This window comes from Pezoporus wallicus, unplaced genomic scaffold (genome assembly GCF_028554395.1).
Source record: "Pezoporus wallicus isolate ANWC-B61680 ecotype Strahan unplaced genomic scaffold, APGP_CSIRO_Pwel_v1 contig_227, whole genome shotgun sequence".
Classification (NCBI taxonomy): Eukaryota; Metazoa; Chordata; class Aves; order Psittaciformes; family Psittacidae; genus Pezoporus; species Pezoporus wallicus.
In genome coordinates, this window is record NW_026635704.1 from 8,586,452 (window position 1) to 8,613,361 (window position 26,910).

The 26,910-nt window shown below is 36.0% G+C and overlaps 1 protein-coding gene across 4 annotated transcripts in view; it reads right to left on the minus strand.

Annotated features, from left to right (window-relative positions):
- ESCO1 (establishment of sister chromatid cohesion N-acetyltransferase 1) overlaps positions 1-26,687 on the minus strand; it is a 31,773-nt gene extending 5,086 nt beyond the window's left edge. The window contains exons 1-9 of one of the 4 annotated variants that reach the window (XR_008970690.1): positions 24,613-24,780; positions 24,220-24,415; positions 22,272-23,643; positions 21,520-21,631; positions 20,135-20,198; positions 17,871-17,985; positions 8,722-8,853; positions 2,776-2,898; positions 2,091-2,180 (exon numbers count right to left, since the gene is read on the minus strand). Coding sequence is in view for 3 of the 4 variants with exons in the window: in XM_057397589.1 (XP_057253572.1) it covers positions 2,091-2,180; positions 8,722-8,853; positions 17,871-17,985; positions 20,135-20,198; positions 21,520-21,631; positions 22,272-23,643; positions 24,220-24,413 (2,079 nt within the window). In the remaining variant the exon portion in view is untranslated. Of the gene's footprint in view, positions 1-2,090; positions 2,181-2,775; positions 2,899-8,721; positions 8,854-17,870; positions 17,986-20,134; positions 20,199-21,519; positions 21,632-22,271; positions 23,644-24,219; positions 24,416-24,612; positions 24,781-26,669 lie in introns of those variants that run through there. The other 3 variants (XM_057397589.1, XM_057397587.1, XM_057397590.1) reach the window with 3 other exon arrangements.
- Between the last annotated feature and the right edge of the window lie 223 nt (positions 26,688-26,910).

Sequence of the window (26,910 nt, forward strand, 5' to 3'; positions counted from 1 at the left end):
TGCTGTATAAGAAACACATGTAAGTGTACATCTGTATAAATTTACATAAACATGGCACACATTTTCAAAAAATGCAGTTAACACTGAAAGCTATTCCAGAAGTGAAGGATTACCTTACATAACCTGCAACACATCGCTCCACATAAATGTTCCTTAAATAATACCTAGCTGGAAATAGGAAGAGTAGAGACCTCTAAGTCAGCTTCCATTATGTCCAAACTTCAATGAAAATAATGTTTAATGTTAGTAAGTTCAGAAGAAATAATCAACTCCAGCATGAACATAAACAAAAGCTTATGCGCAAGCCAAGATTTTACTGAGGGATTCTTGTATCTACAACTGGCCAATGAAACAGCCTCTATCACCCCCTATCATCTCATGAGAGACAGAAATAAGGTGGCCTTTCCTATGTGGTACGTTAGTAGAGCAAACCTAGGATTACTAGGAATGCTATGAATATATTTAGTACTGATCAAGTGAAAATGAGTTAGTACTGATCAAATGAAAATGAAAAAATACCAGACATGGTATTGGTTACTCTCTACTTTCTCACATAACCTCCAGGTACCATTCTTTTAAGGACGAGTCCAATTTGAAGCACTAAGTGACCAGTCTTGAAGTCAGTCATCCACGGTGGTGACAGCTGTAAATTCTCTGAACTTTCAGCGCACAGAACTACAGAGAACTCTATCCTAAATTACTCCTCTTGCTACCGTCTTTCTTTCCTCTTCCCCACTCAGGTATTTTCAAGTAATTTTTTCTTCAACCATTTTAGCAAAAAGGGAATATACAATTAAAATGTACTAAACCGAAGACAGTACCACCAGAGAAACAAAACCTAATAAAATTATCTGCATTAAATATTGAAAAGAAACTACAGAATTTTCTTTACAGTTCAGTAACTTAAAATTCTATGTTAGCCTAAAGAAAACCCACTACAGTCACTGCATCAGAAAGAGCTGTCTTGAGCATCAATTCAGTTTCCAGAGGTCCCTTCCAACCTCAATCATTCTATGATCCTGTGATAGTGGTGCTGTAAAAAAGCACCTGTTAGCCACAGCAAATACCCAGCTAAAGAGAATCAATGCCATTGCTACTGAAAAAACAGATGTAATGACATATTAAGATGTACGAACACAAGCTAGCCAGCAGGACACTGAAGTAGTGTGCTGCTCTGAGTCTCCACTAGTGTACTGTGCCCAGGTTTAGATAAAGAGTTTTAACAGAGAAACAGGAGACATGACACAAACAGAAATAATCTAGAGGACAGTGTGACAATGGTCAGAGCTCCATAAAACATTATTTAGGAGTATAAACTAAAAATAGATTAAAAAAAAAAATAAGCAGCACATTCCATCCATCTCCTTAAGGTGAAACAACAAGAGTTTGTTCAGGCACAAATAAGAGTTGTTGCAAAGAGGAAAAGACAGACGTTTTCTACCACTATGACAGTATGATTAACTCTAATGATCTTAAATTGCAGTACAAGATTCTACTGTACATTGAGAAAGCTTCCTAATGTTATGGACAGTGAAGCACTGTAACGTAGTCTGAAGAGGTCAGAAAAACTTCCAGTGGTAGAAGCTTTAGAAAGTTGTCAGATGCATCACAACCAGAACTGATCCTGCTCTGGACATGAGAACAGACCAGATGACTTTGAGGCCACTTTCTACCTAAATCTGCCTAAATCTGTTTTTACCCAAAAACCTTTTGGAGAATGATGCCATATTTGTGCTGTGCAATAAAGTCAATACTTTTCAGTTTGTTCAAATATAGTAGGAAGTTTATATTACATAAACTATCTAGCAGATCTTCAGCAAGCATAGTAAAACAAAACCAAACAAAAAAACCCATCAGTTGGTTGCTGCTATTTCCACCCCTGCCTTCCACCCCTGCTCAGACCCATACCCTCTGTGAAGACAGCAGCAGTGCATATGAGTGAGATGTCTGACCTGTTTCTGGAATAAGCTACAGACTCTCTGCAGTTCTGAATCCAACTTCAACTGTTCACATGTAAATTATATAAACTTTACCATGAATATTCTCATTACAGTCTTACATGAAAACAAGTCCAGTCCTTTCCACCATACCTTTTTAAGTGCATACTTTGGGTCATCAGGAAGAACCATTATTATCTTTCCATCAGGATATTCAGCCAAAATTCTCTCCTTTTTCCAACCCTAAATAAAACAAACACTTATCTAAACCATATACAAGATGTACTTTTACAAACAGAAATTGCATATTATTGTTCTAGACACTGAGTTTATGCAGAGACTTCACACTATTTAGCAGTTGCTTTGCTAGAAAAGGAAACTTCGGCTAGGTTCTAGAAACGAGCACAACAGATATAATACAATCTTATTTGTACAATAAGTTATACAATAGCCTAACTATATCTAGAAATTATTTGTGAAAGTGTCTTATAATTTCCCAACTAGATTTTTTTCCCCCAGGACTGCAGTGCAAACTGAATTTTAAAATAGAAGAAGCAAACTTGGCTCACATAACTGATTTCCAAACCTACGGAATACTTAATCTCCGAAGTCCAGTGAATGAGAAAACCCCTAAGTTTTAATAAAAGATTTCTTTTTAACATAGTTACCTCCACAAATACACACTCAGTTTTAAAGTTTGGCATGCGAAAGACCTCCAGGAGGTTCTAAGTGAACTGATTGGCATGCAGTTGCCCAAAATGTAAGGAATAGTTTATTTTGTTACTGATCATAACTGTTAAAGCCACAAGAAGGATACTAGAAAAAAAATTATAACTACCTTCTAAGAATCTAATGGGGAAGGAGGCTACGTTGTGTGTATCTGAAGTATAAACATACTCAAAAAAATAGAGGTAATTAACTCTTCTTCAGATCCACACTCGTGGTGAATAATGAGCAGTACCTGCATGGAAAAAAACAAAACAAAAAAGCCACTTAAATCTAGTAAGATGGGACTGGTAGATATTAGAACTCAAGTTGCTTTGATGGGACCTAAAAATACTGAATGCAGAAGTAACTTCAGCCATTAAAAAGGCTGATCTACAAGTCTTACTCAAAGCAACTTTCAATAAAAAAGCCTTTGAAGAAACAACTTTGATGGAATAATTCTCATTGAAATCTGTACCTTCCCATAAAATAACGTTCAACTAAAGACCAAACAATGGAATTTGGCACTGAATAAATGCCATATACACTACCACAAAAATTGACAAACTTAAGTGCTGTAACAGTTGATCTGCATCTCATTTTAGTCATGCTGATTTTACTCCTTTACCCCACACAAGCCATGAAGAAAATAATTTTAGACATTCATCTACTTTCTGGTAGCCCTAAAACTATTTATGAGGTTAACACTCAGCATGGCAATGGTTGCAACACAGATGCCATTTTAATCCTGCTGTTAGAAGCTGTACTAAATAACAATACAAGCGAAGATCCTATTTGGATACAAATATATTATATCCTATTTGGATATAAATACATTATGGTAGGAACACAAAGGGCAGTAAACAGCAGTGGCACAATATTATGTATTTCAGTCACTGAGAACTAATGTAGGACTCCTTCACTCAGGCCGAAGGCAAGAACACCTTACTACAGCAAGAAACAAAACTATCATGTCTGCAATATACCTTAAAATACTCTACAGCAATATTAGAAAAATTGCTTTTCCTCTCCTTTTAACTGACATTACTTTAGGGCTTAAAGACTTATTAACTGAATGGTCAGATGACCAAGCACTGACAGACATTGCTTGTGATGACTAAAGAACTTAAAACGAAAGCTGTTGTACCCACCAGGGTACATGTTCTGTAAGGCCTGGAGTAAAGGAACTTGATTATACCAGAATTATACCACTCCTTCCTAATATTGGATGCCCAACAACAGATTACTTACAGCCAGTAGTAGCAAGGCACATACAGCCTAATCACTACAGTTGAGCAGACTAGTGCTATACTGTGTCCCACCAGTGTGCAATAACTGTTGCCATATTCTTCTCCCCTCCAAGCTACAGCTATTTATCCTATGAGTATTTGTAATAATTTGAGAACATAAGGCAGCTCTGCAATGCACCATGAATTAATTTTTCATCTACCTCCAACTCTTTCTCCTAATTCAAACAAGATTAAAGATAGCTTCTGCTTGCTTATTAAGGTGCAATGGCAATAGAATTACAAAAGAAAGAAACCATGAAAACATCATGAAATAGTATGGACAATAATTACCACCACACTGTGTAGTGCGTTGCTTTCACTGGACATTACATACGTATATAGTGAATGATGTAGAATGCAGTTGTAACAATGGCTCCAACATTAAAGCATGTTCATGAAATGTTCAGCTCTCAAGTTCACATGAACTATCTTCTGCTTATAGTTTAAAATAATTTGCAATGTGGATTTGTTTTTAAAGTGTAAGTTAGAAGACATAATAGACTGCTTCACACGCATTTCCTCAGGTTTTAAAAGTTTTTATCTAAGGGTAAGAAATGGGACAGCAAAACCTGTATCCTTCCATAGATGTCAGTTCTGGCTTGTCTGTACTCCCTATTTCACAAATGAATACAAATACATGAAAATCAATGATGTTTTTTTCTTACACTATTTTTTCCTCAGAAATACTGAGGTAGTAAGGAAAATGTGGTTAATGCTGCATATTTCTCGGTCTTCACTAAGAAAAGGATTTATGACATTTTCCCCTCATAATCAAGTTCAGTATGAAATTTTGTGCACTACTACCCTTGATAATTTGTAGCAGAGAAATGGGTCTACTGCATTATTCTTCCTGACTCCTTCATCAAATTACAGATATTCTACCTCTCTGTCCTATGAACATAATGCAGAGAATGAGGTTTTGACAGTAGAACACATGAAGGTCTTTCCTTGGATATAACTACTAAATACTACTGTTAGAAAAGCCTAAATACTGTTAAAACTGAGATTCTCACAGAAGATAGCTAATGGTATGGACTTTTATGTGAAATACTACTAAGTTTTGTATTGTACAGATGTATCACTTTTGGAATTAATGCAGATCAAGGCAGGCATGAAACCTTTCTAAGATGACATGAAGTTCATTAGCATCTTCAATCCCAGTATCCTATTAACCTTAGGTCCCAAGAAGGCAAATGTTGCTTGCTTTTTTTTTTTTTTTAATCGGAAAACCATAAGAACCTCACAGATGGGGCTTGGATGCAGTTACAGCAGAACAGCTATTTAAAACTCATCCGATTAGACATTAACTCAACAGCTTCTTCTGCTTTCTTCAGCTCAAAATATTCTTAATTAAGAGGATGAGCTTGAAATACAAACAGTAACTGCATTCACATCAGGTACATGAATCCACAGGTATTTCTTAATTGGAGGTTTTGGCTTTCAGCTTAAAACCATCATTAAAATAAAGTCTTGCTCTTAAAAAAAAAAAAAAAAAAAAATCACAGAAAGACTAAGTTGATACTCTGTGGTGTCACAGGTAGAGGATTTTATAAAACTAAACCATATATCCATTCTACAAAGTCATCCATCCCACTGGAGTTGACACTTGATGTGTATGTCACCACTCAATATACACACAATAGAATGGCATTTTTTCTGGAGACTTTCAGATGTCTGAAACCAGAAGGACAGAGAGACAGATTCCTACACCTGTCTGCAGTAGGCGACATCTCTCACACTAATCTATTCCTACCCCAGTACTATCATGGACCACCTTGCCTTCTTGCTTATTCAATTTGCAAGCTTTAATTAAAAGCAAATGGCACCCTTCAGAAAACCCTTATCAGTCCTTGCCAATCTTCTATTCCCCAAACCTAAAAAATGGCACTGAACTCTGTAAACTTTCTCTCTCCACACAAGGCCTATAATTTCCTCATTGTGTCTACTAGGCATCCACGACAAAACAACTATCCCAATACAATCTCCTTGTCAGACTGTCCTACTTCTGGGGGCACCATGGACAGAAATCCATCTTTCTAGAGAGACCTAAAAAGAAATTTTTACTAACAAAACAAGATAGGCCTCTAAAAGAAAACCAAAACCCAATCAAAATTATATTTAGTTGAAAACAGTAACTAATTTATTATTTACATGCAAACTATCTTCTGGCTAACTAATTTATTATTTACATGCAAACTATCTTCTGGCTTCAGCACTTTTAAAAACCCACAAAGCAGCTGCATGCAGGTTGGCAAGATACTAACAATTAAGTCCATTTTCACAGTTCACAGTAAGAAGCTTTAGCATGACAATGTACAGAGACCTTCTTTCTGTGATTCTGTGAAATGAATCAGCAATAGAACTACTAGGCATTTATCAAGACACATTGAAAAGGAAGGAAAAACCAAGAAGAGTCTTCTCAAGTCAGACTGGAACTGCATCATATGCCATGAAGAATGTGAATGACAAGAGAAAGAAAAAAATCTTCTAAAAGATACATTAGAACTGCCTCCAAATCATCAATAATGCCAAATATATTTGCTACATTAAAAAATATATCTAGTATCTGTAGCGCTAATAAAGTAACATATCAAGGCATGTTCCATAAACAGCTAATAAAGTAACATATCAAGGTATCAACCCTGGACCAGAAAATCTAAACAAGAAGTTACCAAGACTTCATCACATAGCTCTTAATGCCATGACGCTACCTGTCCAGTTAAGACTTTCTGTCAGGGAAAGGAAGGTACTTATAGTGTCAACAGAGTAACTACATACAAATATCGAGAAACCAAATGTATCACAACTCTGAGCCATCCTCCCAGCAATCCCCACTAGAAACCTTCTAGCAATGCTAGGATAACTAGCAATTATTCTTCTGGTATTTCTGGATGACTAAGCATTAACAGAGACTTGGTGTACAAATGTACAGTCAAGCAGGCTTATCTAAAATTCAAATTCTTTTGTAAGAGGAGGTGAGGATGTTTCTGTCATGGACATTACCACAATATAATTAACCAAGAACCAGTGACTATGAGTCAAATGACTGGTGTTGAAGACTTAACTATTTAGCATGGCAAGTTTTTTATCCATGCAGAAAACAGTGTCAAATTGTTACGAGGAAAAAAAAAAATACACCACAGGGGAATGTGAAGACTCCTAAGAGCACCTCCTTTGCCTCTTACGCTACAGTTTCTATTTCAGAATAACCATCTAAATCACCACTCTGTACATGTCTACAATGTCACAAAACGTAATCAGGGTCAAAGGTTACAGAGATATTACTGTTTACTCAGTGAACTGACAATACAAATAATTTGCTTGAGTGCACATTATGTGAAGTTTTTAAAAAAATGTGTAGCAACTGAGAAAACAAAGTTTTTCTCAAATTAAAAAAATACCTAACTTTATACATTGTTATTTGCATCTGGTTTAAGGCAGTCTGCTCTTCCACTTGTTACTCTGGACATACATAGAAGTGAGAAATTTCAGCTCTTTCAATTTCCAAAATAGTCAAACTTCAGTGTAGCTTCCTAACTGTGTGAACATGGGAGCTTTAAGTAACTACTGAACTCATCTGCCAGCTTCTGCGCAAAAGAATTAACATCATCTTCTGTTACCTTTATATCTTTGGTAATATTCCAGAACTGAAAGTACTGGGCAGGGCAGGAGGACACACAGACAGAAACAGGAATAAAATGAGGAAACATATCACATGCTGCCATTATAATGTGCTGAATTCCATCACACTTTCTGCTCGGTCTCACCCTACAATGTAGCTAACATGTATCAGAAGAGACTTTTCAAGATGTCTGGATCATTCAGCAAAAACTAATCAAGAAGAAACGAAATACCAGAACTATCTACCAGATGGTTTCAAAACACTTCAGCTATGAAGTTGTATCTGCTTATTCGTAAGCACTGGGAAAAAATTGAGCTTGGGATTTAAGAGTAGCCCCAACAGCCATTTGGTACCTACATGAAATGAATGGGTGGCCTCAGTTCAGTTATCCTGGAGGTCTTATCTACTCGAGTGTAGAGTACTGAAGGTAACATGTGTGATAAAGAAAATAGACTTTGTGGATTCTATTCTTGATTTCAGACATGTGAACAGGTATTTCCTAGAAGGCTTGTAATAATCAGCTAGTGCGAAGTAGCTGATTTTACAATATACTTTAAATTATACAATGTTTTTCAAATCTGAGCTTTAATACGAGAGTTAGATACAGCACATATAAAGAAGTTATGGAATAATACTTGGGACTTTATATTTAAAGTTTGCAACCACACTATAAATTCAGTAAAGTTTCAATATACTATGAAGTTGTTTAGCTGGATTCCTAGGCAGTCTCTCTTCAAATTACACATAATTAACAAAAAGTAATTTACAAGTCATCTAAAATTATACAATTACAAAACCAGTACAATCAGCTCTTTAACTAGTAAGCCAACCACTGCAAACACCAGCTGCACTGAAACCTGTATTTAGCACTTTCAGAACAGTGGCATTCCTTTGTTTTCCTATCACCACCCTCAGCCCTGCCTAAGATTAGGGAATTGTAACAGAAAGAATACAATGGCAATGAAACACCATTATTCTACTATTTTTACACATTATATATAACCTGTCTAATATGGCTTTTAAAAATACTTATTTCCCAAAGTGGGTTTTTTATGGCCTACTGTGATACTCATTTATTAAAATACAACTTAATGTAATACAAATTGTAACTAGTACACAGCAAATAAAAGATAATGCTTATGCCTTTAAAAACACAAGGTTTTCTTACCACATATTTTACAGCACTTATGAACTGGTTATGAAATAGCAGATGTTGGGTTTCATCCTCTGGATTTGACGCAGTGTAAAGCATTCCACAAATATTACAGGAAATAGCACCAAACCTCTTCTGTCCTGCATCCTATTTAAAATAATAATAATAAAGTATTTGTCAGTTGCAAGCACAGTAAATCAGTTCAACAGAAATTTCATCTAATCAGACACATCTTGTACAACTTATCTTCTGGAAACTCAACACAGAGGCTAAAATGGAGTTTAACAGGAGAAAGAACAAGGTTCAAATTTAGAATTCCAGCTTTCAAAAACCCACACAGCCTCAATCACAGAGCAAACTCTACCTAATGTTAAAATTAGCTCCACCCCCGTTAGTTTTGAACAAATGACTTCTCTTTTATTTTTTTTCAAAACAAAGAACAGAGAATTCTTCCTTCATTACCCTATTTGCAGTAAATATAATCATCTTCCACAAAGAAAATTCCCACATCCAACCTCACACTATTTAGCTTTCCCTGCAGTTCTGCTGCTGCCTGTCTTTTGGTTGTGAGCTGCTTTGAGATGGGCCAAAGTTAAGCCATTTTCCTCAATATTTGGAAGGATATTACTAAAATCCCCCAGAAGTTACACTGATACAATTGTTAAGATCAGCAATATATCTACAATCACTGATTGTGCTTTCAGGTACTTAGGAAAACCAAATATTTAAAGGCAATCAAATAGTATTATGGGGTTTTCATCCCTCTTATTATTGAATATACTCTCAGGACTTACGTCTTAACTCTGAATTGGTAATAGCTAACTACCATCTCCGACATGGTATCTTAATTGCACAGGGTTCATTAGTTTTATTTTACAGACACTGTATAGCAGCTACAATACAAACAGAAAATCATATGATTTTACTCATGACCCTTTAGATTACACTCCTACTCTATAACTATTACCAAATTAAGGGCACTACTCCGTACTTACTGCTTAGCTACTTATACATTAAAAGTGTTATGAATTTGGAAATATGCTCAGATTAAGGAGTCAGTGCCTACTAAAGAGTGAAGTGCCAGGTGCAAAGGATGCTTCTGCAAAAAGCAAGAAAGTATACTAGGCAAAAAGGGATGTTTTAAAGTTACCACTTAATGCTTAAATAGTTTTTTTAACTACATTTGGAAATGGCATTTATGTAAGCAGCAGTGTCACTTTTAATCTATTTTAATATATATCACAATTCACAGAGAAACAAAAAGTCACTTTATACTCTAAAATAGGATGCTATATAAGCAAAAGACTATTTAAGCGTGTTTTTTAATAGGAAATTGATCTGCGTGCACAAATTGATGACAGCTCAGTTCTACACACAACAGAAACTTATTTCAAGCAGTCATTAGTGAAATCTAAAATGCAGGCATCCGTTTCTTTCCAAGATGAAACTAAAGGTTAAACTGGCCAGGCAAACTCAGAGTTGAACTTCTCTTTAAGAGTACACCTATGGAACTCAGCCAAAGAAAGAAGCTGAAGCTGAGAAGTCATTGCTTTAATGGTACATCAATTTATACATTCCTACTGTATAAGAAGGAGAAACAGGAGCACATTGTTTTTCTGAAGGAAAAAGGAAAGAAAAATCCAGAGGTTAGATTTGCAATGTCAGAATAAGATGAAGTTTCTAAAGGTGTAAAAATGGAATCCAACACATTTTATTTTACCTGCAGACCTCCTTTAAAGTAGTAACATAGTTCAAAACAAAGTACCCAGCTGGCCACCAAAATATACTGCATTTTAAGGACTTGTACATGGAAGATGAAAAAAGACAATTCAGCAGGAAGGATGATGTATGGCAATTTTCTTACTAAGATGAACTGAATTTAGTAATTCCTATCTTCAAAATGGAGAACAAATCCTCTATCTAGGGTAAGATAAGTGAAGAGGAATTCTACTTTGATGCTTGGAATACACTTCAAAAAATAAGACATGTAAACTAGAAAATCAGCTACACAAAGCAACTTTTTAAATACTTAACACACACAAGTACTGCAGTTAAGTCTCATGAAACAATTTCTGTTCAAATGATCAAGAGGATGAAGGCATTTAAGCTAAAGGAGTTTAATTTATTACCTAAGTAGACATCCAAAAATTCGGGACACGGATATCCTTAGCTCTTCCCATCTTGCCTTGTAAAAACAAATGCTATTTTGCAAGTCTCCAGGACTGGATTATTTCCCTGGAATAGTACTGTCATATTGTATTCCACACTGGCTTTCTTGGATGATGCTGGTATCAGTGGGTTTGGGGGGCATTTTTTGTTTGGATTTTTTTGTTTGTTTGTTTACAGATTTCACTGATATTACTATTTTTACAGGCATTCAGTTGTATCAATGGGCTACGCACAGAGGTTAATATTAAAAACCTATTTTGTGAATTAGCAGAAAAATCACATTGTAGTACCCAAAGCAGTCTTTTGAACTCTGCAGCCCTAACAAATGCAAACTGTACTTTTTAGCAAATACTTTACAGTATCCTGAGGACAGTAAAGAAGACAGACCTTATGTAATTGAAGTACTATTTCAAAGCCACACAACAGAACTTACTGCTTCAGAATTAAAAAAGGAAGAAGAAAAAAAAGGCAGCTTTGTAAATCAATGCAGACAGCAACAACAAAAAAAGAAAACAATGAGGACATGCAAAATGAAGTCAGGAATTATGAAGAATGCATTTGTGTTTTTTCAACAAAACATCTATAGAATCTGACTATTTTTAACCTGATGTCACTGCATAACCAAAAGTGGAAATGGGATGATGCATGAAGAGCCAAAAAAATGCTCCCCTACAACCTAAGAACACCTTATGCACTACATACGAGAGTAAATAAAAACTTTAAACTGGGATGGGAGAAGGAACTTCTCAGCAAACATCATATACTGCGTACTGGAGAATAAACTGTTATCTTGTCACAACCAGAAAAAGGATGTAAGAGGTTTAGAGAAATGTTTTTCAGAGCAGTATTTAAGAAAATGCCAGGTTGCAGGGAGAAAAATGTGTTACTCTATTTAAAATACAATTTTCTAAACCGTAACAATAAAGAGCAAGGATGCTTTCTATTTCCTAAGCAAATTTAGCATGTGTAGATGGCAACTAAGTATCCTGACATCTCAGGCAATCCTCAATAATACAGGCACAGGATATATGAGATCCAACTGTTTCAAGACTAACTGTAATTGAACATTGTGAAAATGTTGCCTTAATGTCCAGAGGGTTTCTTAATTCTGTGTTAGACAGAAAGAAAAGTCTTACCAATATCTTCTTTGAGAAGGTGGATGTCTGCTGATCCTCCATTTGTGGAATAAGGAGCCCTGCAAGCAAAAAAGGCATTTGGTGCCTCTGTAGGAGATGAAAGGGGCCCTTTTTATTTTTTATTTATTCTCTTTTCTCTCTCTTCAAGCACAGATTAGGTCACTTTGTTCTTCATTACCTAGTGTTAGTTAGAGGAAGATTATTTTTTCCTCTAGTCTTTCCACAGAACAAAGAATAAAACCCAGCCATAGAAACAGGCAGGCTGGAAAGGAAATACAAGCTGAGCAGGAAGGAACACCACAAAGATTTTTGGACTCTCCACAGAAAATGAAAAGGTCAAAGAATGCTGTTACAGCAAAAGATGCATTCAAGACTGAAGCTGATGGGTAGATCCCCTTGCTGACCAGGAGAATCAGAAGATGCGACCCAACTCAGAAACAAGTTTCACTTCAAATTGAAGGCAGTGGAATTTAACAAAACAAACAAGCAAACAAACAACAACCAAAACCACCCCAAACAAAAAAGTCCAAAAATAACCCAACCCAAAACCCCTCCATCACCAGTACCCAACTTTCTGGAATGCTATTTTAGCCAAAAGATATAAGGCAACTTGAAGCTTTCAGTACTGTGATGTATCTAATTTTATTTAACATATTTGAAAAATTAAAATGGAGGGTTATTATCCTTCATGAAATGATATCCTCGCTGCTAATTAGCTAAAGCAATACGAAAAAAATTACAAAGTTAAGAAACAAATCTGCACAATATTTACAATGGACAATTAGTCCATTCCTAACTATATAAACACATTATTCAAGAGTATTACAGACAGTGTTCCAATGTGCACTGGTTTTAGCTGGGATAAGGCTAATTTCCTTCACAGCAGCTGCTATGTGGCTATGTTTTAGATTTGTGACCAAAACAGCACTGACAGCACAGGGATGTTTTAGCTTTTGTGTTTCTCATTCTGCTGTGCCACTGAGCAGGCTGGGGGTGCACAAGAAGCTGGGAGGGAACACAGCTGGAACAACTGACCAGAGCAGTATCCCATGCCATATGATATCATTCTGAGCAATAAAGACTAAGGGAAAGAGGAAGGGGAAGACATTTGGAGTTACCGCATTTATCTTCCCAATTGTCACACACAATGCAATCCTGCTTTTCTGGACATGGCTAAATACCTGCAAGCTGATGGGGAGTAGTAATGAATCCCTTATTTTGCTTTACTTTACAAGTTTTCTCCCCATCCTATTTGTGGGGAGCGAGCAAGCAGCTGCATGGTGGTTAGCTGCCTACAAGGGTTAACACACAAGACAATGTTAGTAGCCTTGTGCCCAAATTCCTGTGTCATGTCCCCAGCTAACCTTACAAAACATTTCCACCTTCAGGACAAAGGACACAGAAGACAACCCATCTGAATTTGCCAGAAAAAGCTAAGTAGAAATGGGAAGGAGCAGTAAGAAAGGATGGCCATTACTGTCCCTTAAGAGCAGAGCTATCCCCAGGGATAAGATTTGTGTGGGAGGAAAGGAAGAGTGACAGCCCTCAAGTACCAAACTCCTTCCACAATCACTTACACAGTAATCACTGTGTTGGTTTTTACTGGGATTATGAGAAAGAAAAGAGACAGTACTGAACTAACGTGAATAACAGAAGACTGCCCAAAAGCCGTTCTTCAGAGAAATTGCTAACTGGACTATACCAGTTTAAGGAAGAAAACAGCAAGTTTAAACGATAGCTATAGCTTCCTTCAGGCTCATAAGAAGTCACTTTTACTATTTCCACAGAGGATTGTGTTTAAAGCTGAAATCAAAATTCTTCTTTCATATATATTACCTATATATAAGATACATATAAGTAAGGAAAAATACAAGTATGATATCCAAATGTGTAAACTGAATTACTGTGTACATCACTTCCATATATAACACCAACTCAAACCTCAGAATCAAAGACATATTCCATCAAGCAATCCCGATCCATGCATTTGCTGATACTAATCAGTACTATCTACATTTAATCTTGTTTGCATCCAGACATTAATTCAGATGTCTAAAAGGGCAGAAAAGTCTCTCTATACTGTGTTTTTATCACTTCAGTGATTTGTTTTCACTGTTCATTCTTTTCACATGTTCTTTCTCAGAACTGATGAGTATCATTTTCAAGACTAGCTTTATTTTCAAAGAAACACATGCCCTTAGTAGCATAAAATGGAAGAAGTAACCCTGTAGCTCAGAAATCATTATTTAGAACATTCCTTTGTAGCATTAATACTTTTACCGATTCCCACTCTTCTGGTCAAGATTTTGTCCTAGATCTAGCAGGCAAGCAGAATTTTTACAAGAAGCAAACAACTGACTTGCCTTGTCTTAGATGTAAGGCATACCTCATCTTATGAAAATTGAAAACATATGCTTTGCACATTTGCATGTTTTCCTATTTCAGAAGTTAAAGGAACATATGATTTCATATTCAAGTTCTCATATTAGCACATCAGATTCAAGTACTTGGAAAGTAAAGAACAACTTCAACGCATCACTCTGAAGCTTCCAATATGAAGCTTCATGTAACTTGTCAAGCTACCAATTGTGTATTTAAATGATGCATAAGAGGGTACAGTTCACAAATATTCAGAACAGACTACTGCTCTGAACACCAAGTCATGGATTTGGAACATTATTTTTAAGCCTCATTCTTAATTTCTTTACTCCAGAAAAACAGATCATACTTTCCTTGGTCTGAACCTAAATCCTTGCGCATTACTTAGAACACCACTATTTCCTGTCACTGTTTGTTTTATGAAGTTTGTTGCAGCATTAGATTACTTTCTGTTTTCAGCTGAAGTTATATGCTCTGAAGAGACTTACTTTTTAAGATGTGTGACAGTAAGCAAATCTGAACAAAACAGAAACAACTCATCATTTGTCTTAGTTACACCGCTCTACAGGATGAAGGTTTGAAACCTGCTCAGATAACTAGATGATAAGTACCACGAAAAGAGAACAGTGCAAGTACAGCTACTAAGTATTTCTTCTACAAAAAGATGTTTTATTTTTTCTGTTATAGTCGTAAAGCCTTAAAGCTTGCTAAAGATTATATTACTTAAGATAAATAGAAAATTAATCTATTCACCATAGCAACTGTATATTGCTATATACGAGAAGGAACGTATGATACATCTTTAAGGATTACATATTAAAAAATTAAGCACCTTGTGGAAAACAAAGACTAATTTTACCATAACACCTCTCTAAATATAGCTCAGGAAGCAGGAAGGTTAGAATACACAGATGATATTGTAACACCCCAGACTCTGAGCTTCAGATACCATAAAGACAATTAAAAAGGAAAGATGTCAAACTTAAATTCAAAACGCTGCAAAAAAATCAGTAGCAAAAAAACCCCAGCAAAACAAAGATACTGTATCAGGTGGCGAGTCAAACTAAGCCCTACTAGTTTTTCTGCTTCGGTTATGAAAAGCAAAACAGGATTGTGTACGTATATTAAGATAGACTGGCTTGACAGATCTCCATAAGAATCAGATCTCACAGTAGACAGCATAAAATTTCAGCTGTAACAAACGTAGCAAAGAGGAAGTTAAATGTCCCTTGCTAAGAATAAAAGCATGATTTCCGAACTTTGCGCAAGGCAAAGAAGATAACAAACTGCTGCTCTTAATACAACATGCCAGAAATTGAAATAAAAACTATTTCTGGCTATTAACTATAAAAACTTTTACAGATGCTATGAAATGCTCATTTTAGTGATTTGACTGTGTGTAGTACGACTGCTCTCTGTATAGGAGTTTCAAACTGAACAGCTTTTAAGCCAAACTAATCTTTTCTCTGTTTTCAGAGGACCATTACTATTAATTACAAAATATACCAATGTACCTTATTTTATTATACGTATTTAATCCCAAATCTTCGCTGACACAAATACTCCAAAGTCTGGTACTTTAAAAGTCTATTTAGTGATTTTTCCCCTGTAGATGCTAGCACAAATTATTCTAGACAAAACTGTCCTGTCTCCACAGCAACTAATGTTAAGGACAGTATTTTACAAAGTGGGTTAACAAATATTTGGGTTCTTCTATATATTTTGACTATCCTAAAAGCAGTTTTCCCCCAGCTAAAAGAATAACAGAGCAATACTGTACCTAATGCTTTCTTGGTAAAGTGAACTACAGGCATTACCAAAACACCCTTTTATTTCAACAAAACTCTGAACTCAATGCAATCCAACTGAACTACACCTGTATGAAGTGCTGAAATGTATTAGATACTATGAAGCTGTTACTTTCACATTTAAAAATTAAATACAGTGCTTACTTGCATCTTCTAGAAATACACTCTGAAAACAAGAAAGGTCTTGTTTTCAAGGTCTCTCCCCTTTTCCCTAGTGTTCTTCATTGATGACCCACTGTTTATATCCTAAAATTTTGCTAGATGAATAATTTAAAAGCTTTTACTGGTGAATATCTGGGGCTGGGGGGGAAACCTTGCTCTTGTAATGCGGGCTGAACACAAGAATACTACCAGCATAGTCAATAAGTAGCAAAAATCATTTTGTATCAATGCAGTAGGGGAAAACTACAGAATCCCTCTTCAGTAGCTAAACAGAGTTACGTATTTCTTCTTGTTAACGATCCTAGCAACTCTTCAGTTAAGTTCTACTACTGTATCAGCAAAAATTGTCAGCTTTACTGAAATGAAAAGTAATATTCTTATAGACCTTTTAATATAGTGAAGGTATTTAATCATGCATTTTAACTCAGCTGGTAAAATGAATTTCAAGGAGGTAATAGCTGAAATATCTTAATGTTGGATACAGTTCATGCATCATCCCATGACTGGGCATTTAAGTGCATAGTTTGTATAATTTTAGGCAAATCAAGGATATGTTTATCTATTCAATTTTCAGAAGCTCTGATTTTAAAATACTTCAGTATGGATATGAGTGTTCAGAATTCAACTGGTTCTATTTTAGGTAATATTTTCATGTGTATAACCCATGTATGACATTAAAAAAATTGCAATATAGAATCACCACCAGTTACATATGTGAGCGGGGTAATTTCATAAGAAGCTTACTAGTCATCTTTCCCTAATGGCCTGGATTCCTCCCACTTTGTAGCTCCCCATCTCCAGCCTTTTATTTCTCAAGGATTATCTGATGTGTGGATTATTAAAAAGACAATGTGAAACACAACCAAAAACTCCAACTGTTTCACTATCAAGTTGTACGATTCTACAAGATAGAAAAATGATTGTGTGCCACTCCTTCTTCTCGTTCTGCATTTTCTTGTTTTAAAAGAGATACCTGCACATTTGGTAGCTAATAACAAAAAAGGTAAGACCAAATAATCAAACTAGTATTGCTGCTTCGATATTTTGGTGAAAATGAGCAGATCCACGGGAAAATCTTTAAGGCTGTCTCAGAACAATAGGCGTTTGACTGGTGCAGGAATAAATCTGTTGATACTAATTTTGTACACAATCTGTCAGGTGACCTCCCCCCATAATTCTGAAATTTTAAAAAACTGAGATTTTGCACATACATAAAAAGTAAGTTAATTCTCCCCCAAACAACTGCATGTTTACTGAATAGCTATTCTTTTAAAAAAAACAAGGAATTTGGTTTAACAAGAATCAGCTTTAAACATTAAGTCTGCCTGCCACCATTTACCACCATCAACACTGCATGAATCTAGTATAGGTTCTCCTTTCACAAGTCATTTATAGTGGTAATAGCTGTATAAGTAACAATTTTTAGGCAAGTTCATAAAAACACTGCACTGCAAACTCAAAAGTAATTTACTTGAGCAGCTATAAGCCTTACTGAAAGGGTATTACTTACTATGATCAGCTGCTTGTCAATATCTTTTCCTGCTTCTTTTAGCTTCTGAATATGTTCCTCAGATGGTATGAAGTTACTGCATTTTGATGCTAATGACGGATTTGACAATGGAACCCTTGAAATACAAATATATTTCATGTTAAAAAAGGGACTGCTTATACACGTCATCCTAGATACTGTAATTAGTACAACTAAACTTTAACAAGATGCAAATCCAAGTTAACAGAGTCCTATATATCCCAAGTTGTAATTCAAATGGAAAAATAATGAAATAAAAGGATTAACCAAAAAATACAATTTGTGACTAGCCTAAATAGAAGTGAGGTTTTTTAATGAAAAGAAAATTATAATCGAGTGGGGTAGCATTAACCCAAGCATTTAACTGAGGCATTTTCAGAGCATAACTGATGCTCCCTAATGATATACATTTCCTATGTAAGGTTTAGCTTTCTAATTTTAGGTATCAGGCTACTGCTAAAGCAGACCATGTAAATATTCCCACAAATATAAGTCATCAATATAAAACAGATGTTACAAATCTCTCAAATTCAACTGAAACTTATTCTCTTCTAATGGCTGGCAGTGAAGAGAAGGAGAGAAGAGGATCCAAGGAGTAAATGGCTGGATATCCCTAGGATCTCTCTCACTCAGTTTAAGTTTCCCCTTTTCACAACTGAAAGAAACACTGGAAAGTACTTCAATACCTCACCAATAAAATTATTCTATGACCTTGCTACTATATTCAGGGGAAAAAAACCAAGCAAACAAACAAACAAAACAACACCCAAACAAAAACCTCAATTCCAGGTTTAGATAAAATTTGTGAAGATCACTGAAGAAAAATACATACAAGAATATATGTACTTCAATTAAGTTTTACGTATTTTCTTTTTCTGAGCAAACTGAGGACATAGGACCAAACACTTATTTGTAGCAGCCACGGCACTACACATAGCACGTTAATTCAGAGAGACTTTTCAAAAATAAAACCTCTTGACAGATATTGTTAAAACAGCATTTTTTGTGCTAAATCAGAGCTATTTTTTTTATTCTTGTCACGGGCCCCAAAATTTGCAGTAAGCAGCTACTTCATGGTTTGCCTATTCCCACCAGAACCTCTTCTTACAAAGCCCTAAAGAGACCTACACTTTAGATATGCACATTGCTGTGTGTTACAGCAGAAGTACTACAGAAAGAACAATGCCTTAAATCCTGGCTAAAATACGGAAAGCAGGGTAAGAAAGCTCTCAAGGAAAATTCTTATCAAAATAACAGCAAAGCAGTATGGGGTTGTTCAGCTAACAAATTTGAGTAGATAACATAAAGCTATTTGGCAGTTGAGAATAAAAACTTATGGCAAAGTTATTGAAGTTATTGCAATACTTATTGAAAAATCTGAAAAGAGTCATTTAACTAGTTTTCAATCTGCCTTACCACCCATCTTCTGTGAAATTCCATAGAGTTTTTCAACATGTACAAAAGGGCTGGTTAGTCAGAATTATTAATTTGGCCTCAGACAGATGTACTGAAAATTAAATGCATCATTTCTTCATATCTTATGAATATAGAAAACAGTATCAATACATCAACCACTGTGCCAACTATGTTGCTGTTCAACGTATCAGGTATAAAGAAATTATTGTCTTTAGCTTGTAATTGGCTAAAACCAGAGACTATGCCAGAATTATTCAAAAACTACAACAGTCAATGTGATCAAGGATAAAACACAAATCTGAACTATTAGTAGCAGTAAGAACAATTTAGTTAGTAGTAAGAACAAGAACCATTTTTTTAATATGGCTGTTGACTCCTTCATTTCACAGCAATCACAAAACAATCCTAAATCAAATCTGCTCTTCCTCACTTAAGAAGGTTTCATATATACAAAGAGTACCATAACTTAAGCATTAGAAAACTCTTCCAGAAGTTAAATAATTCAGTAAGTGAAAATCATGTGGTAATTCCTTCCCATAATCTGTTTATCATACAATTTGAGGAAGATTAGGAATGTTCTTCCAACACTGTTAAATTCTACTTTTTAAAATAACTGTGCAGTTACAAATATCTTGCTTAATAATTTTCTTAACAAAATAGAAACATTCTTAATAACTGCGTAAACTGAAAGTCTGTTTATAAAGAACAAGTCACTTATTTGAAGCTGAAAGGTGAGGGTGGGGAAAAATAGAACAGTTAAATCTTAGAACAGACCCTCTCATAACTCTATGGAACATAATTGCAATTTCACAGCATATGAAATGCTATACCTGTCCTCAGTTTCAGAAGTCTGATTTGTCAGTGAAGCTTGTGTCAACTGCTTGGGAGCCAAACCTACAATTAATCAAAGATTATAACTTTAATAATGAAGTTTTTATTTGCAAAGGAAATTTAAGCTACACAAACAGTTATCTGCAAAAACACAGACAAGACACTGCTGCAATTTTTCATGGCCAACAAAAAAGGCCGGAATTTTGGGGGAGTAATCGGGTGTTTCTCCACATGTACTTCAAAAAAATAGGCAGTTTTCCTCAACATTCCCACAGGAATTCTGCAGAGCAGTTTGCCAGCAGCTAAACAAGGCCAGCAGCAAAATTGCACAGGAGTTTAAATCTACTTATACCAACACCCATATAAATAGTTCTACGTATAGTATAAGAATCCTAAATGTATAGTATGCCCCCATCTGAGGCATGTTCTGTAACACTCAAAGAGAAGAAACAATCAAGAACAGTGAAAGAAAGAAAAAAAATTACATTCTCTAATAGTATAATTATTTTGCTCTTCAAAAACACGTTATAATGGCAGGAAAAAAAACAACTATCTAGAAAAGCTGAATAGTTAAACAGTGCAGTAAAAATCAGGTTCGGATTAAAAAAAACCAAAAGCAACTAACCAACCAACAAAAAACAACACAAAAATACCCCCAAAACTCAAACCAACCAAAACCCACAACAAAACATAACCCCAAAGCAAAAGGATTCAATATCATATTATTATGAGGGAAATTAATGAAGATCTACATTAGGGATCAATCAATAATATTTCTTCATCAAACGTACTTCAGTCAAAATATTCACATAACTCTCAACATAAGGTTTGACAAACTGCATTCACAGGCTAATAAATGAAGACTATGTAATAAAAACAGAAAAGTGTTTACTCAGGGAACAATTTGGTCAAGACCAAGTAGAACAATTCAGGAGAAAGAAGTGCAGATAATTATTCAAAGGAAGCTGTAACCAACAGAGAATCCTTAACAGAAACCAATATGACAGAAGAATCCAATTGAAATATGGAAGTTTCAATACCTTATTGCATGAAAAGGGAAAGATTTGGTTTGGGGGTTTCTTGTTTGCTTTAAAAGTTGTCACTTCACCTTTTCTCAAATGAGGCATATTTAAGACTTAAAATATTATTGCATAAAGCATAAAGACACACCAGAAAAGTAGCTGGGTTGAAAAACGGACACCTCTCTCTCCAACTACAACCCAGAGATAAAAGGACATTTCGCTTCTACGAAAGTGGCCACGGGTGAGACACAAAGAAATACAGAAGCCCTGGTTTACAGGGATGGAGAACACTCCTCTGAAAGGAAGACCTATGCTTCCCATATAACTCAGAAGAAGAGAAAAAATTAGTAGCAGACAATTACCTTGAGATTCACTTTCTCCAGGTTCTTTTTTTAATTGTTTTGGTGGTTTAGGAGCTGTAACATACTTTAGTGGAGAACTGTCTGGACTTGATTCCAAATGTAATTGGAAGGTCTAAACAAAACAGAGCACATTAAAAAAAATCCAAACTAATTAATGCATCTAACCTATGAACAAATTCACTGAGTTTACTACATATTAAAACCTTAAATACAGTACCAGTTCCCAATTCCTACATTATTTGAAGCAAACAAAATGCAACTGATTAGCTAGTCCATATTGAAGTTTGTGGTATTCATTTTTCAAAATACCTTTTTCATTTTATGTATAAGCTTGTAAAATACTTTGTATAGAACACCTTTGACCTTGAAATCTTAAATTTTAACAGAAGTTCATTCAGATAGACAACACTTTATTTCCCCATTCATTACACCTTTTCAGAACAGCTATGTGAGCTTAAGTCATCAGAAAGTGTCCATATGAATTTGTACAAACTCTCGCTTCAGCAGGAAATTTTATTGACTGACACCTAGTGAAATACAGAACTTAGAAGGGTGGAACAGATTCATTTTCCAGCTTACAATTATCCCATCTATGACAGCACATCAGTAAAGCATCTTTAAGAAATCTGAAAATTTTAAGCTACTGTGAAAGAAAGTTATTGTTAAAACAAACTTTCTGAGCATGGCATTCTCAGAAAACAGAACAGATTTAGAACACCCTCCCACCATACACCATAATTAAAATGACTTACCTCATCTGGCCTTGGTTCGCATAAATGTTTTGTCAAATTATGCAACAAACCATTTTCTGCACCTTTCTTTGTGGGCTGTTTTATTTCTAATGTCACTTCTTTAGCTCCAGCTCTTTCAGATGATAGATCTGATTTCTCCTGCACACAAGTTACACTTTCATTCTCAGAGAGTCCTGTTATTGACAGTTTGCCTTGTGCTTTTGAAAGCTCTACTTCTGTAGCTATTTGACTTGCCTCTGAAACTTCACGGTAATCCTTTAACAAAGAAAGCTTGGGGGCATTTGCAGAATTTAAGTTACTGTGCTTCATGTTACTAGCTTTCAGTAATTTAATTTTGGTCCACTTAGAGTTTTTGTTTGAGGCATTATTTCTACCATTTAGAGTGCATTTGACAGGCATTCCTTTTTTGCTAGGGAAAAACCGTTTGCATTGCGTACTTTGACTAGATTCCGTTTGAGTAAGCATTTCACTTTGTTGAAGCTGTATGTCGGCATGCTTTTCTTCTGTTCTGCTATGCTTGGCATTAGGGGAATCCTTTTTCACCTCCACTGTATCTGACTCAATCTCACCTGCGATTTCTTCACAGAGTTCAAGGATGCTCACCCTTTTGGATTTTGCATCATTCTCTGGTGGATCAGCCACATTTGTTTCACTTACAGAGGGCTGTGAAATCTTTTTTGGTTTTGTACTGCTTTTTATATTCTGATGCATTTGTTGTTTTTCCTTAGTTACTGTCTTGGAATTTATCTTAAGAGAGTCTGCTTCCACTTTCTTTGCATTGCTATCAATAGGAGATACAGGGCCCGTTTGGTCCTTCTTAACTTCCTTCAGCCTTTCATCAGGACATAATGATGACCCTTGAGGGTTTTGCTGAAAGCTGTTGGAATTACCATTTTTAACGTCTGCTTTACTTTTTTTCTCTTTCAGGAAGCTGGTCACTTCTACATGTATTTCTTTATCCTCTTTTGTATCGTTTGGCTTCGTTTTTTTGTTTTTCTGCCCTGTTTTCTCTCCAACAGATTTAAGGGCTTTTGCTGCAACACTCTGGGTCTGTCTTTTTGCCTGGCTACTCTGTTTAACTTCCAAAGCTTTTTCTTCTTTAACTTCTCTGCTGCGCAGGGATCTTGCTGGTACATGTACATGTGTTAACTGCTGCAGTCTCTGCGATCTCCTTGTTACTGGCTCATTTGGCACAATTAGGCATTTTGACATAGGAATTTCTTGCATGGACTTTTTCTGGCATACTTCCTTGGTTTTTGCAGATTTAGGCAGCTGTTGGATCTTTTTGTCAGGTGTAGTTTTATTGTTCGAGTTCAGTGCTGAAGATCTTGTAGTCATGCGCGTTCCTAGTTCAAGTTCATCGGTGTTGTCACTGAAAGATTCAGATAATTATTTTATAGCAACCAGAAAGTAGAATTCGTCATAAGACTCCTCTCATTCCTACTAACCTCTGCCCCTTTTTTTTTCTTTTCATTTTTAAAACCCTGGACATTACACATCCTCACTACTTTTAGAAGAATTATCTTTCGAATCATTCTAAAAAAACTTCACTTCCACCTGGTCACTCGTAAGTGGAGCACTTAATGTTTTTTTTGCATGCAAGCCTGAACTATGAACCTCAGATGAATGATTTTTAACAACCCCAGTAGACTGTAATTGTTGACACTTGCAGCTTTTAGTCGAAGTATTAACCTAAATAGTATTAGATTTATTTTTGCTTCAGAATTTTTTTGGGGGGGAAATCTTTCTGGATTTCAAGACACACTCTTTTCCAGAGAAAGATCACGTAGCATGTAACATACTTAATGACTTAAGGCTGATCTTCCCAATAGTACTATTTAACTATTTAGCTGTATCTTTCACTCAAATTCATCCTGCTTAAATTGCTTCTGCACTTATTTAGTCTGTGAAGATAATCTAGCACAATTACCTATTTTTTGTCACTAACCTGTTTGATTTGACAGATGTTTTGAGTACAGTTTTCTCCTGCACCACACACCAATTAGGCTTTGACTTATTTGAGACATGTTTTGTATCCGACACCTCTTTTTCCTTCTTTGATGATGGTTTGCTGGTCTTGTCCAGCTTTGGACGTTTAGCAGAAGGCTCTACTAACATAGACTTCCTTTTTTGAGCTGCCATTTCTGTAAAACACAATAATTGATTCAGCTTTTAGAGTCTTTGTCAACTGTTATTACAGTGTCAGCTAACATAACAGAAGATTTGCCCATTTTACAAAACAAGGTAACAGACATTTCTTTTTAAGGCAGATCATACTAACTGTGATCAGAAAGCAAATCATCAAAGCAACCTCAAATAAAATCACATTTATTTTACTTACAGGTTTTTACAAGAGGTAATCGATGTTTAGGCCAAAGTAACTTATCAAGGTGTGCCAAGCACATTCCTCATGTATATGCGTATGAACAGGACGTTTCATGCCACCTATGAAGAATATAACACATTCATGCAGTAAGCACTTTTTTAACTTCCTTTTCAGACTCTGAATTTGGCATTGCCATCCTCTTATATCCCTTCAAACAGTGCTTAGCCTTAAAGTTTCTTTAATAATTAATTAAAAAACAACAACAACAACAACAAAAAAACACCTGCAGATAATGGTACTATCTGAAAGGAAATTTCTCAGTCTTTTGCATTTTTTCCAGCAAATATGCTGCTCTCCTTCACAGCCCACAAGGAAAGTGAGTCTGCTGTAAATCCTGTGCCTCCCAGCAACAGTGAATAAATTCATTAGACTCTACTAAGTTTTGTGGTTGCTACTACAGAACTTCATAGACATCAGCAACCACCTATAACTGTTCCTTCCAATATGACTTAAGCTACAAATCAATGACAGGAAGCCTAGAAAACAGCATTATTTGAGACATATGCCTTGGGCAGTTAAAGATGATGTCTTTATGAGAACTGAAATGATGTTAAGGGTGCCAAAGTTCATCTGTACAAGAATCTGAAAACTATCATAGGTCCTCAATAAAAAGTCTTACAGGTTTGGTTTCACAACTGTTTGTGCCTTCTGAAACTTTAAAGTTCTCTTATTCAAAGACACTGGTTTTGCATTATGGCATAAGTAACAATTGTTTCAAATAAAAGTAATAAATTGTTTAAAAAAAAATAATTAAAGTTTCACTAATATCTTTTCACGACTCAGTGCTCACAACTTCCGTATCACCTTTTTAGGTCAAGAATCGTCTATTAATTTTTGCCACTGACAGACTGACAAAGAAATAAGTCTGTAACAAAATTATATTACTCTTCAAACCTTAACTAATCCATTGTTACATTTGACAGATTTTAAGGTTAAACAGGAACTTTATGTTACCAGCTGTGTAACACAGAGAAGATACTGCAGTTGTAATGAAATGAAAGTAAGCCTTATCAGTATTAACAGATGCATGTCTTTCTCCAACAATCTGAAAGTTACTTACATTAAGCTCCATTTAATAGTTATTCATTATCCAAAAGGAAAGAGAGCCACATTTTTTCTTTTTTTCAGACTTTAAATTGCCCTTAACCTCATTTCCATTCATCTGCTCTTTTATGAAGATACTGCTAAACATGCAAGATGGATAACGCCCAAATTCCAGACACCAGTGCTGTCTCCTGACTTTCTCCTTTAAAGAAGCTGCATGACCAGCAACTCATATTTGAGACATGTTTCTTAATTCTATCCAGGGAAGAAATCTCCAATAGCACTTTTCATGGTTTTATTTACATGCCTCTCCCTACAGAGCAGGTAACAGAATTTGTAAGCCTCACTTGTAACAGCTCATGAGCTCCATGACATTTATCAAGCCTAAGGGTTTCTACTAGTGAAAGTTTATCTGTCAGAGCCACGGTACAGCCATTCACCCCGAAAATAACAGCTCTAGCTGCCGAGTAAGTCACTGGTCACATATTCACTCAGTTTAGAGCACAACATTGACTCTCAGAATTTGAGAACACCACGACACATACTGCATACACCTAGAACTGCTTGGATTTTTTTAGGCATAAACAGACATCACTGTCAGCCACATGACCTGGCATTCTTAGGAAAGACTTTCAAGTACAAAACAGAACATGCAATCCTTCCCTTTCAGGTATTGCTTCTTAGGATGCTGACAAATGCACTCTCGTCCTACAAAGAGAGCTAGCTGGTTATTAGTCATCTCTTTCCTACTAATACTTTGCACAGCAAAGCAAAGACTTTTCCAGATATTCAAGTACTGGCAGCTTCTGCCCTGAAGAAGTCCCCCCTAGTAAAAGCAAGATTATGGAAAGAAGGGAAGACACAGAACAAACTGCACACCAATCAAAGGCTCTGTGCAAGAAGTAGAGGAAAAACAGGAAAACATAACTCCCACATCCTCAAGTCCTTAAAGCACGGTCGAGGCCCACCTGCTGGACAGGGCGCTGCGGTCTCACGATGAGCCTCCCCACCGACTGCCGCGACAGAACCCCGCAGCCCCCCGCGCTTTCACTGCCGGCTGAGCCTCCACGACGGAACTCGGGAGGGAGGCAGAAAGGGGAAGGCCTCCAAGCGTGGCCCAGTGTCACCCGCCTCAGCGCCCCGCCGTGACAACCCTTCTAGAGCGGGACCTGGCAGGGAGCCCCTAACCCCGGCCAGGAACTCCCCGGG